General features: G+C 29.7%; 1 protein-coding gene across 6 annotated transcripts in view; it reads left to right on the top strand.

Annotated features, from left to right (window-relative positions):
* SYCP1 (synaptonemal complex protein 1) overlaps window positions 1–13814 on the top strand; it is a 126752-nt gene that overhangs the window by 55027 nt on the left and 57911 nt on the right. For 4 of the 6 annotated variants that reach the window (XM_017661817.3, XM_073234394.1, XM_073234391.1 and 1 more), the window contains exons 17-24: window positions 1429–1533; window positions 2358–2461; window positions 3803–3920; window positions 4706–4776; window positions 6979–7060; window positions 9762–9824; window positions 12398–12460; window positions 12612–12674. In XM_017661817.3, coding sequence (XP_017517306.3) covers window positions 1429–1533; window positions 2358–2461; window positions 3803–3920; window positions 4706–4776; window positions 6979–7060; window positions 9762–9824; window positions 12398–12460; window positions 12612–12674 — 669 coding nt within the window. The remainder of the gene's footprint in view (window positions 1–1428; window positions 1534–2357; window positions 2462–3802; window positions 3921–4705; window positions 4777–6978; window positions 7061–9761; window positions 9825–12397; window positions 12461–12611; window positions 12675–13814) is intronic. The other 2 variants (XM_073234393.1, XM_073234392.1) reach the window with 2 other exon arrangements.

The following is a 13814-nucleotide window of genomic DNA, read 5'->3' as shown; positions in this document are numbered from 1 at the left end:
TCCTATGCATTATTGCCAGAGTTAGCTTTTATAAAAGTATTTAATTTTTTTTAGCAGGTGACATTTATTTATTTTTTACTGATGTATGGTTGTTATACAATATTGCTTTCAAGGATTAGTGTTTTAAATTCCAAATATGATCATGTTATATTGCTGTATCAAAACTTTAAATAGCTCTACATTGCCTGTAGATAAAATTCAAACTCTTTAGCTATGATTAGTTTTTATCATTATTAATATAGGGCCTTTTGTTGACAAGCCTTTAATAAAATTGTTGTGATCTCATGTTTCAGTAAACAGAAGAAACATTGAGTTCATAAACATATACTCTGTCAAAATATAGGAGAAATTAATAGAAATTAAGCACCCAAAACTAAAGAATAATGATTGCATTCTACTTGGTCTTGCTCAGTTTTTAGAACTATGCTATCCAGTATGGAAAACCACTAATGAAATGTGGCATTACAATTTAAATTAATTAAAATAAATCAAAATTAAAGTCAGTTCCTCAGCTCTAATAGCCAGCCACATTTGAAGTGCTCAATAGCTCCCATATTGAACAGTGTGGAAAATATTCCTACTATTGCAGAAAATCGTATTGTACAGGACTCTTCTAGAGCAGAGGTTGAAAAAACTTTCATGTAAAGGGCCAATAGTGAATTTTTGGTCTTTGTGACACATATGGTCTCTTTTGTAGCTATTTAACCTTGCTGTTACAGGGTAGAACAGGCATAGATAATGCATAAACAAATAGATCAGCTATATTATAATAATGCTTTATGTAAAAGAGGCAGCTGCTGGATTTGACCTGTTGGCTGTAGTTTGCTGACCCTTGGTTGTCTAGAACATTAAATTCAATTCTTGATGTCTTATTTAAAATAATATACTGAAAAGGTAAGCCCATCCTGAGGGAATGAAGTAATTTAGGAAGAATGATAATGAGAATTAGAGATTTTAGAACAGTTGAAAGAAATGTTAGAGAATGATGATTACTCACTCCAAATATTTGTCAGGTATCATGTGAAAGGGTGTTAGACTTCTATGTGATTAAGGAAGGAAAAACAATGACCACTGCATGAAAGTTACAGAGAACATATATTAGTGTTATATAAGGACAAACAGGATGGATAGAACAGTGAGTGACTAATAAATGCTACTCAATTGGAGTGATTTATGCATAATGAAGGTTTGAATTCAATGATCTTGTGTGATTTTTTAAAATAAAAATATACCAGGGCTTTGTCTATTAAATCCTTTGTCGTCATATTAAGTTCTAGAATTTACCTAATAAGGACTTGTTTTTTCTTTCTAAAAAATTTTAGCCAAAGACAAACTTGTAATTCCATCAGTCTGTTTAAGCAGTTTGGTTACTTTTGCATATGTGTATGTATGCTTTGGCTGTCATGATTTATTAATGTTCCTAAATAGGCAGAAAACCAAAAGCTTTTAGATGAAAAGAAGCATTTTGAGAAGATTGCTGAAGAATTAAAAGGAACAGAACAAGAACTAACTGGTCTTCTCCAAACTAGAGAGGTTTGTTTAAAAATTATACATTTTTCTTTTCAAACATTTTGTTAATAAGAGTACAGATTTACAGAATAGATTATGGTACAGCTATTAGCTTTGTGAAAGACTTCTTCACAAAATTCCTTTAAAAAAAAAAGTGTGTGTTCTTACTACAGTTAATATGCTGATGATTGATTTAAAATATGTCTCTGTAGAACACCTCCATATTATTATGTGAGAGAAGAAGGTTAATATTTAAGATATCAGTGGTATGTGTAATACTATGGTTTATAACTATTACATTTCTTGATATCTTGAGTATTTCTTAATTTATACATTTAAAGTTTAGCCTTTATTAAGTTCTTAGTGTACAATAGTTTTTATAGTGCTCATGTTATAATTTTAGAATATGTCTCTTATTTTTTAGAAGTATGTTTTCAGTCCATAATGGTGTTTCTTTGTAACTATCTTTTTGTACTAGTAAAAACAGCTTAGGTTTTAAGATACTACCTTATTTCATTTATTAATGTGTTTCTCCTTAATAATATAATCTTTTAATTGAAGTTATTTACTTTGTTGAGTAAAATCGATAAAAATATTTTATAAATATAAATAAAATTTTATTGGTTGAGCTTAAGAATATCAATTTGGAATTTACTTCTGTTGTATTTGTCATTGCTCACTGTTTAAAAATTATAATGGTTATGACATTAAATCTTTAATTTAAAAAATTTGATATACTTTTAGCAGATACTTGGTAAATATATGACTTGATTCCATAGAGTGATTATGCTTTTTGAATGAGAAAATTGTAAAAACATTTGCTATGATTATACATGTTTATTTTCCAGAAAAAAGTACATGATTTAGAAATACAATTAACTGCCATTGGGACAAGTGAGCAACATTATTCAAAACAGGTTAAAGAGCTGAAAACTGAGCTTGAAAATGAGAAGTATGTTTTCTGTCTATAAATAGCTTATATATTCAGTTCTTAAGCTTTGTGGTAGTTAATAATAAAGTAGTAAATCATATTCAGTATTTATTTGAATGGGTTTAAAGTTGTGTTTTATTACTAATTAAAGATGAAAATAATTTATCAGTTTCATTGCTAAGGAAAGTTCATATTATTGATGTAGAAAGAGTACATCACAAGGTTGAGATCTGCATTAGAAGATCAACATAATACTTTTCTTAGAGATATTTAGTTTATAAAAATAGTCATTTGCAGTTTTAACCATGTATTTTTGTTATTTTGCTGAACTATTTCATAGATTTGTATTGATGAAATGACAGAATACAAATTAATTTCTTATATTGCCCAAATAAAATATTTAATTGAATGATTAAGTTTAATGTTAAAAGAAAGTGGGAGGAAATAATTATTGTATGATTACTCAGAAGTAAATAGCGAATCTACGTGAGCATTATTTTTCCGTTTTTGTTACGTTTCAACTCTAGATAAACAGTGAGAAATAAGCTATTTACTTGGCATGTTTTCTCTTCCTTTTCAGCTTCCATGCTCTGTTTCTGGTACCTTTTCAGCAGTGCTTTTTAGGGGTTCTGGGTAAAATCATCTATTAACCAAAATCCCTTTTAATGTATAGACTAATTATGTATATTTTAATATAAGTTTATTACCCTTAGTATATTTGCTTTTTCAACTTTTCATTTTTTAATGAAAACTTTTATCTGCTCTTTGATAAATGTCTACTACCAGTAAATTGGAGGATATAATAGGTGCTCCTGAAGTCATTCCATAGAGCCACACGCTCCCCTTTCTTCATTTAAAATTGATCCTGGCTGCAACCAGTAACAGCAGTAATCTCGCAGTGCGGAGCAGTTTAAGTGTTGTGCACAAAGGTTAAATCTAGTCTATTTATTTTAATGAAAATATTTTAATTAAAAATAGTTCATGCCTCATGTATTACTTTAATCAAATCATAAGTTTCAAAACAGGTTCTGAGAAACAGTGTACTAGGAAGAGAAAATTATATGAAGAAAGTAATATACTCTTTAAAATTTGTGGAAAAGTATGGGTGGATATGGTGGGGAGATTTGAACCACAATATATAACTTCTTGAAAAACTTACTATAGAAAAATTTCAAACATGTACAAAGTAGAATAATATAAAGAAACAGGATGTACTTCATCAACTTTAAAAATTAATTGCCAATCTTAATCATTTATATCCTCAGCCCTTCCTCCCTTTCTCCTAAGATTATTTTGAATTTTATTGTACATCATATAACTTCATATGTAAATAGTTTGGTATGACATATTTTTAAAACATAGGCTTAAAAATACTGAACTAACTGCTAGCTGCAACAGGCTTTCACTGGAAAAGAAACAACTGAAACAAGAAACAAGTGATAGGGCCCTAGAACTCAAGAAACAGCAAGAAGATATTAATGTGAGTTGAAATCGAAAGTTATCAGTGACTTAGTTTTTTTACCTGTAAAATTAGGGGGTTAGAATAGATGACTTAATGATTCTTTCAGCCTTAAAATTCTGGTTATCATAGAGCGGATACTTTGTTTGAGATGAAAAATACACATATTGACCTTAGATGGTGATAATAGGAACAAAATATAGAGGCTACCCATTGATAAAGTTAATGTAATTTCAAGCATCATGGTTTTTATCAGGTATTAATTCAATGTATTTATTAAGTAAATTATAGACTCTGGAGGATACAATTATGAATAAAATATCCTTCCTCTTTAGGAGCTTATGACTCAATAGAAAAAAAATGAATGATCAAATAATTTAAACAAAATAGTATGTCTTTTGTGTTGTTTTTGGGATAAAGTGTTATCAGAGTTCACAGGATCACTTCTGCCTTGGTGGAAGAGAAGGTTTCAGAGAATATAGCATTGATTTTGGTCTTAAAAGATGAATAATTATGAGTTCAGTAGGTAACAATGAGTAGAATAGTGTTCCCTGATGTTACAGCAGTATGAACAAAAGATACAAAGCTCAGAGTGTCACTGGGAAATAGCAAGTAAGACTTGTTTTCTTATCCATTGTATAGAGATTTATGTAAGGCTGGAAAAGTACTGTGAATCTATCCAAGTTTAATAGCTCATTCTTTTGTTTTATATATAACCAAATGAATTTTATGATAACAGAGGTTTTAATATTTCAATTTTATTTTTGTTGAAACAATAATATAAACAACATCAATTATTTCTTTAGAATAGCAAAAAGCAAGAAGAAAGGATGTTGGAACAAATAGAAAATTTGAAAGAAACAGAAACACAATTAAGGCAAGACTAATGAGTTGGTCTTTTTTTTCTGGCAAAAGATTTTAGTATTTCTATTAACTTGTTACAGTTAATTTAGTTGAAACATGCTGAAAATATTATAAAGTGAATATTAGTGTTGAAATAATGAAATAAGATAAATAAATTAATTTTAGAGCATCCTAACTTCTAATATTTAATTAAGAAAGTATGCTAATCATGAGAAAAAATTAGAAGAGAAATAAATTTAACTATTTTAAGCATTACCCATGTTTCTAGTGTTTTCACTATCATCTGTTTTAATGCCTGTATACTTTTCAATCAAGTGGGCATAACGTTATTTTAACCTTTTTTATTTTTGGTTACTTGTGTTTTCCAGTTTTTTACTGTCATAAATAATGCTTTAGTAAACAAACATCTTGGTACTTTACTATCATAAATAATGCTTTAGTAAACAAACACCTTGGCACATACAGGTTTTTTCCTTATTTTGAATTTGAAAAGATATATTTCAAGCAGTAGAATCTATTGAATCATAGGAGCAATTATTTCAATAACTTGACAGTCAAATGGTTGCTAATAGGTTATATCAGGTGTAAATCATGGAGTACAATCAATATTGTATGAAAATGCTAAATCCAAAATGTTTTAATTGGTTTGGGGTCTTTTCATTAATTGCTCTTATATTTGTAATTTTCATTTTTGGGGTAAGGTTTGGAATTTTTCTGTTTGCTTGCTAGAATTTCTTTCTAAAATTGTTTATACCTGTTGCCCATGAATGAAATGAAGTCTAGTTTTCTTATTGATTTATTTAAGCTTTAAAAAATATATTAATATTTTATCTTGTTTTTGTATTTTAAGTTTCTTTTAATCCATTAGTAAGTAATTTAGACAACTTGTAAATATTTTGGAGCTCTTGTTTGTACTATAGTCTTAAGTATTAAGTTTTTATTTCTTATGTTTGACTAGAGAATATGGTTACTAAAACTTACTGCTATTTTAAATTATTTGAGATGTCCTTTAGATCTAACTAATATACCCTCCCTCATAGAATTACTCAAAGACTATGTGAGGCAAGGTGAATGAAGTGCTGAGCACAGTGCCTGGCACATAAATGTTACTATTTTCTAGATTTGGAAAGTCATCTTTTATTATACTTCTAATAATTGTTTTTGTCCTTTTTCCTCAATTTTTTTCTTCAGAAGTAGCTGTTATTTATAGATTGAATTTCTGTGATTAAGCCACCATACATTTTGGGGATTAAAAGTAAAGATGGATTTTAGGGAAAGCTGCTTTTTATTTAAGGGAATTAGTTAATAATAAATATTTGTTATTTATATAATTAATAATTAAATTATTTAGATAATATCTTTTTGTATATCTACCTACTCTTACAGAATATAGTGCTACTTATAGAACTCTGAATGTAAATATTTTTAGGAAAAGTAAGAATATATCAATTAAAAATTTAATATTCAGTTAAAGAGTAAATATAATAGGCTAGTTATTTCACACAACTGAATACTTTTCCATACATACAGGTTAGACCTAGCAACATATTAAATGAGAGACTACAATGGAAATAGCTTCAGATATTCACCTGAGAGAAAGCATCATTGCTTTCATGTGCAACAGACATATTTTGAATTTAAAAAAATTTGAAAGGATAATACATACATATGGTATAAAATTCAAAGGGACAAAGAGCACATAGGGAAAGAAAACTATCTTTCTTACTCTTTGCCTTCTGCTATGCGTTTCCCTCCCATGAGGTATCACTGTTTTTTTGTGTATGTTCCTAGGGTTATTCTATACATATATAAGTATATATACATATGCAAATATCTTAGTCATATATTTCTTCATTAAAATAATTTATATTTATGTCCCTAATTTATTTGTATGAAATTATATGTCTTAGAATGATGACTAATTTATCACAAGAAAATAGCAAAGTGAAATCTTGACTCAAATAATAAATGTTTCTTCTAGGAGTTTTTTTTCATGGAAAAATAACAAGTATCCAGTTAATTTCAAAATAAATGCATAGATTAATTTAAATGCAGTAGTGGAAGTTTGCCTATTGGTATTAATGCATGAAAAATGACCAAACAAAATGAAAATACAAACCACCAAAAAAATAGTCTACCACCTTAGAAATTCCAGAAAAGGAATAAAATGAAAATAGAAACTTTATTAAAATGTCACTCTTCCATTTCTTTTAAGGAATGAACTGGAATCTGTAAGAGAAGAACTTAAACAGACAGGAGATGAAGTTAAATATAAGTTGCACAAGAGTGAAGAAAATGTATGTTATATTTGATTGTATCACAAAATTTCTAATCATAAAAGCAACACCACATGTCTAAAAAAAATAAAGTGAAATATACTATTGTATAAGTAACTAATGATCCAGGGACTGTAGTAAGCCATTGACCTAAGATTATAGGCAAAGTTGGATTATTTTGCTTGTAATATGGTTTATATATAGAAGAAAATAGTGGCATAATTTTAAATTTGTTTCATAAATGCTCAATATTTAATGTTGATTTACATTTTTAGGCTAAATAAAAGGCTCATGCTTTAGTAATATGAAATATACTGATAAAAAGTTTGTGTTGCACTTTGGTGGATATGATTTCAACAAGTTGAGATAGGAAGTAGGTTTTTAGGGGAGAATGTCACAAAAGAGGAATAGTATAATGTATGTGACATGTTTATAGTATATAATATGTATAACTGGGAGAAAATTGTGCCAAATTGGAAAGATCAGGCTAGATTGTGAAGGCCTTCACTCTTGTGTGTTTTTTTTTTTTCATTCACTCAGTAGCTATTACTGACTACTTACTTTGCACTAGGCACTGTTCTGCATGCTGAGTTTGGATTTCATTTGTTTTGATGGGCATTGGTGATCCAAAAGTTTTTATTAGGAAAGTGATATTTTTAAGTGGAATGGGGAGAGGAGAAAGGCACTGGAATAATTGGAAGGCTATAAAGATGGTCTTGAAAGCTCTGAAAATAATCTTAGAGAACTCTGGCCTTGATTAGAGTTCACTTATCCTAAGCCAGTCATTATGCTTAGGGGATAGAGCATGTCTGGCCAAGCCTGAGCTGCATGCCCATTCCTGGAGGCAGAGCAGATCCATCAAACTATGTGGACTGAGCAGGATTACTGTGGAATTTACACTAAAGGAATCTGGCAGGAAAGGATAGTGGCCAGACCAAAACACATATAAATGCTTTTGGAGTCCAAAGAAGGGGCATGTAATCCAAACTTGCATCTGGACAAGCTTTCTGGAAAAAGCCGCATTCATCTTGAAACCTTAGATTAATTGAAATTAGTGGAAGGCAGTTGGGTAGACACAAGTTTATCAGGGAAAAGAAGACTATTCCAAGTCATAAACACACACAAACATACACATGCACATATATTATCTACAAAGTATGAGAGAGCCTGGCAGTATGAGAGGTGCTGACAAGTTTAAATAAACATCTATGAAAAGTTAATCTTCGCTGAAGTGTGGAGTTTAAGATAGTGGGATTAGTGAAGAGTGTAGGGAAAGTTGAGAGTGGGGAGAGACTGGAGTAGAGAGATGAGGATGGGGTGGTAGGAAATGAAGGTAGGGTGAGATGAGCATAGACCATTTAAGGCCTCATAAACTGTATTTAGGAGTTTGAGGTGATTGAAGACTTTTGACCTGAGGAATGTCATACTTATACTTACACTTAAGAAAGCTGTAAGACTATTGGAATAGTCCAAGGATGAAACGAGCTAATATTTTTAAAGGTTTACAATGGACCAGGAACATTCTAAATTGTTTATATGTTATCTTATTTAACTGGAAGTCATTTTGCCCTCATTTTATGAATTAGGAAATAGGGCTTCCAAAGAGTAAAAATCTTTGAAAAGGCAACATGACTAAGTAGTAGTAGAGATGGTAGTATGGCATGGAGAATATAGCCAATGATTCTGTAATGTCTTCCTATGTTGAGAGATAGTAACAGCATTAATTGGGCTAAGGATTTAATAATGTGGGGAACTGTTGAACCGCTGTGTTGTACACTTGAAACCATTATAAGATTGTATATCAACTATACTTGAATTTTTTAAAAAAGTAAAATAGCTGGCCTTCTAATGTTCTTTAAGACTTTACCACAGTTTTTTCCTCTCGAAGAGCTAGTTTTTTCTTTTTGTTTCATATTTATTAGTGAAATTCAACCAGAAAAACATGAATTTATTCTCCTAAAGACTTGATATATAATTCACTACTTTAAAATTTATATTAGAGGCTGCTTTAAACATTAGTCTTATTTATGATGGGGAAAACATGAATTTGATACTTAATGTAAAGTAGAAATCCTTTGCTAAAATTTAAATTTATTTTATCAGTGTATAAAATAATAGTGATGAGTTAAGGGAAAAAAATGGAAGACTAGACAAGTTGTTAGTATTTTAAGTTTTCCATGGTTGGATTTAATTTACATATTGGAACAGTTTCCCCCAAAGAATCCAAGTTGCAAATATTTCTCAGGTATTTTGCCTACAATGGAAATTAATTACACTTTTTTTTCCTAATCTACTACCTTAGTTTAGACATTCATTAATCTATTTTTGCCTGTTTTTTCATCTCTAAAATGGAGATAATACCAATCCTTTCTCTATCATTGAGTTGTCATGATGTTCAGATTAACAAATGGTTGTGAAAGATATACTAAGGATATTATTAATGTTTATATGCAAAACAATTTAAAAAATTCAAGATAAACTAGGAAAGCTGATAGAATACTGCAAAGTGATACTGGGCTAAGATAAGAATGATGAACTTAACAAATACATATTAACACAAAGACAGTTTCTATTTTTAAAAAGGATACTGAAATAAACTGGGAGAACCAAAACTTATTGTAGAAATAAGACTAACCTTTATAATTCCATTTCTAAAAGATACTCATAGATGAAAATAGAAATTGTTAACATTTTTAATCTGATGTCAAGTAATATTTTTTAGGCTCGAAGCATTGAATGTGAAGTTTTGAAAAAAGATAAACAAATGAAGGTACTAGAAAACAAGGTATGAAATTGCAAAAAATATTTGAGAATATAGACTTTGTAACAATATATATATGACTAGATTCTTTAGGGCCAACCTTTACACTGTCTTGTACAAAGAATTCTCAATTCTCCTTTAAAGGCTTTGAGAAATTTAAGTAGGTTTTTTACTGCAGGTTTCTTTGAAGAGCCTCTGGGTTCAGGAGTTTTGCACAGTGTTTCAAAGAGCAAAGTTTCATTAAGCTCTGTAGTTATCTCCTCTCTTTACCCAAATTTCATACTCAGCTGCACTTGTTGTAAGTACCTTTAGAGTGGCAAGATGATTTAAAAAATCATCCTTAGGCATCTTTCCCATTCTTATAATCAAGGGAGCTGCAGAAAAATTTCTACTCTTTATGTGAAGCATTTTTTATTGCCTGTCTCTGCATCTCAATTCACTTCTCCCTTCTCTGTACCTCCCCACACACTTGTCCTAAACTTAACTTTCTAAATAGTGAGTAGTCTTCTTTAAAGCATAGTACACTTTCTTAAGTTCTGACCTCTAATACTCAACATTTTCTTTTACCTAGAATTCTAGTGAATAAAATTCTTCATTTCAATGCACATGTATTATTTCACTTATAAATGAACTGTGATGCATATTTGAAACCAATATAATGTCTATCAACTATATTTCAATAAAAGAAAAAAATGGACTCTGTTTAAAACCTTTTTAAGAATTTCTGGGAATTCTATCAGGTATATTTAATTATCCTAAAGTTTGGAGATTATTTAAATTTAAGGAGTGAACAATTAAGTTACTTTAATTTTCACTAGCTTATTCAGAAAGAAGGGAGAGTGAGATGGGGCAGTCAAAAATGACATTCAGAATTGGTAGTTCTGATGCCATTATTATTTACATGTTTTTGGATCGTGTAGTAATGCCAGTTATAAAGATGCTTTTAAGGAAAAGCCGAGTAGGAGAAAAGTATGGTCATCAACATTAACTCTCAAAAGAGTAAGGTTTGATGGTCTGAAGAATGGAAAAATACATGAAACATGTTCTGTTGGGCAGTTATAATTTGGTGATACTTCAAACTGCTGTTCTTTAAATTTGTGTAGCATTCATTTGGTAAGGCCAAGAATTAAGCGGTTTTCTTGTCTTTGTTGAGTTTGAAACTTCACTTAATGTATTCAGAGTTTTCATTACCGCAAGTTTTAATGAGTTCTTTTAAAAATCTGCTCAACTGCCTTTTATGGTCTCCTGTTTCTTGTTCAGTTTTAAGTCTTTAATTTAAAAAATATTTTAAATGATTTTATTTGATCTTCTGTGTCTGATAACTCCAAATTCTGAAGTCTTTTCAGGTCTGATTTAATTCTTTTTTCTTTCTGTTGACCTTTACTCATTTGCCCTTATTTCTTTGTGTTTTTTTATAATTCCTTGGAATTTTATCTGTGGGAATTCTTTGAGGCTTGTGTTGAAGTTGATATCCCCCCAAAAAGATTTTCTTGGAGCACTAAGCAGAACTATTTTAAATTAAATTCTTCATTTACATTTTTTCTAGATCATAGAGATAGGATGAATTCAGCCTATAAACCCATATAAGGCCATCTCATGGCTACAAATTTTCAGGGATTTTTATAGCTTTCACTCAGTGCTAGGTTCCAGACAAATTTCCTTACTGTATTCTTCAGATTTATTTCTTCTTTATGCTTTCCCCGAGTTAGATAGTTCTTTGAGTTTGTGGTTTTATACATGGTTATCGTATTGGATTCCTTATAGCTCTATTCTCTTCCTTACAGGAGCTCTAAGTTTTAGCTCCTATTTCCCTTATCCTGAGTAAGTTCAGAGATATCCTTAGGCCAAATGCTCGTTTTGGTGCTAGCTCCAAACCTACTGTTATCACTTGAAAGTCATAATTTCAAGTAAACAGATTCCTTACTTTCTAACCACTTACTTTTAAATTATTTTTATCAGGAAGGTTGTTCAGAGTGACTAGGTAGCTTTTCTGTAAAAAAAATGGATATCCTTGATTTTTTAAATAAATAAAATTCACAAATACTTTCACCAGTGAATGTGTTTATGCTAGTTAAGTTGGTGTCTAAATCAGTAAAATGTTTCTCTTCTAAATCAGTAAAATGTTTCTTTTTTCTCTGGCTTTTCTTCCTGGTTTTCTGAGGTAGACTGTGGGAATGGAGCACATTAAAATTTAGATTAAATAAATCATCTGTAAGTAGCAGTACCATGTATTACTCAGTTTCAGAATAATAGCTCACTATGGCTGCTCATGAGTATTGCAAGAAAAATGTTTAAGAGTATTCTTTTCAAAGTCCAATTAACAGTATAATTCAGCCTTCTGTATAGGATTGAGCAAGAGGGACATTTTCCTTAAGTGGTTGAATTCATGTATTCTTTGAGTGATTAAGAAGTGAAGAATTTCAAATTTGTATTGAGATAATCTTTATACTTGTACATAAAATTTTTGACATTAATGGAATTATTTAACATGACTTTTGAAGTGACCTGTTACTTTATGGAGTATTTTTTGTTCAAAATTATTTATTTTAAGTACAATATTGAAAGAAAATAACTATCATTTCTCATATAATTTTTAGTGTAACAATTTAAAGAAACAAATTGAAAATAAAAGCAAGTGTATTGAAGAACTCCAGCAGGAGGTATGTACACATTCTCAAAATCAAACCTTAAAAAAAACTATTTTTCAGTACAATTTTAGAGAAAAATTTCCTTTTGTAATTTCAGCTTAGACTAGTAGTACAAGTCTGAATTACTTTGGTACTAAATGTAATTATTTTTAACTTTTAACAGAATAAGGCCTTAAAAAAGAAGGGTACAGCAGAAAGCAAGCAACTGAATCTTTATGAGATAAAGGTAACTGGAATCTTTATTTTTGTTGTTAAAATACTAGTAAATAGATGAGAATTTAGGAATTTTTTATCCTTTATATTATAGCAGTTATTTTCAAATATTTTTTGATATTGTGGGTATCAGTCCTTTTAGTTGTAATAGCATGCATATCTGTGATTTAGCTGTGTTAAAATCATCTAAGCAGCTTAAAAATGTATATGCATGTGTGTATTTATATTCCTTATCCATACAGATACTGAAAATTGAAATTTAGTAGGTTTGGGATGGAGCCTTAGAATCTACATTTTAAAAATTCCATATATGGTTATGCTCTACAAAGAGTTTGAGAACCACTGACTTTGTAGAATACAAATTAAAATTCTGGAATGTAAGCTTATACTGTTAGGTCCATTTTGTTTTTCAGCTTATTCCCAATTCCTTGAACAGTGACCAACAGTTAGTATTCAAAAAATAGTCTTTACATCTTGAATGGAAAGCAGTGGTTCTCAGTGTTTTAAGTAGATGACTTTTTTCAGGAAAGCAAAAATCTTCTACCTTTAATACTATTTGAAATTAAAAATATGTAAATATTGTGAATAAAAATGAAAACAAATAAGAATTCTCATAAACTGCTAGAATTAAGTAGAAAAGCAGATGATTTGTATATCTATAATTCAGCTCTTCTATACCTAGGTAGAATCAGGAGAAATGTACAAAAATATTAATTGCAGCATTACTTGTAGTAGCCCTAGACTAACTACAACATGTATCTGTTAGTAGTATAAAAACAAGTCAATAGAAAATCACCCTAAAATGACTCAGATGTTGGAGTTAGCAGGTAACATCTTTTATGCAGCTATTATAACTATGTTCAAAGATGGAAAGGAAATTATGATTATAATGAAATAACAAATGGGAAATCTCAGTGAAGAAATGGAAACTAAGAATCAAATGGAAATTCTAGAAATGAAAAGTAAAATACCGTAAAACTTCAGTGGTTCTAGTAGTAGATTGAAGATAGATGAAAGAAGTGTCAATAAACTTTGAAGCTGAATCAATAGAAATTATCTAGTCAGAGAAACACAGAAAAGGGTTCAAAAAAAAGAAAAAGAGATGGTTCCTTAGTAGCCTATGAAACAATATCAAGTGGTTTTAAATGTGTAC

The sequence above is a fragment of the Manis javanica genome, chromosome 4 (genome assembly GCF_040802235.1).
Source record: "Manis javanica isolate MJ-LG chromosome 4, MJ_LKY, whole genome shotgun sequence".
In the NCBI taxonomy this organism is placed as follows: Eukaryota; Metazoa; Chordata; class Mammalia; order Pholidota; family Manidae; genus Manis; species Manis javanica.
The sequence above is the reverse complement of the archived record's forward strand: the minus strand, read 5'-3'. Positions and strand labels throughout refer to the sequence as shown.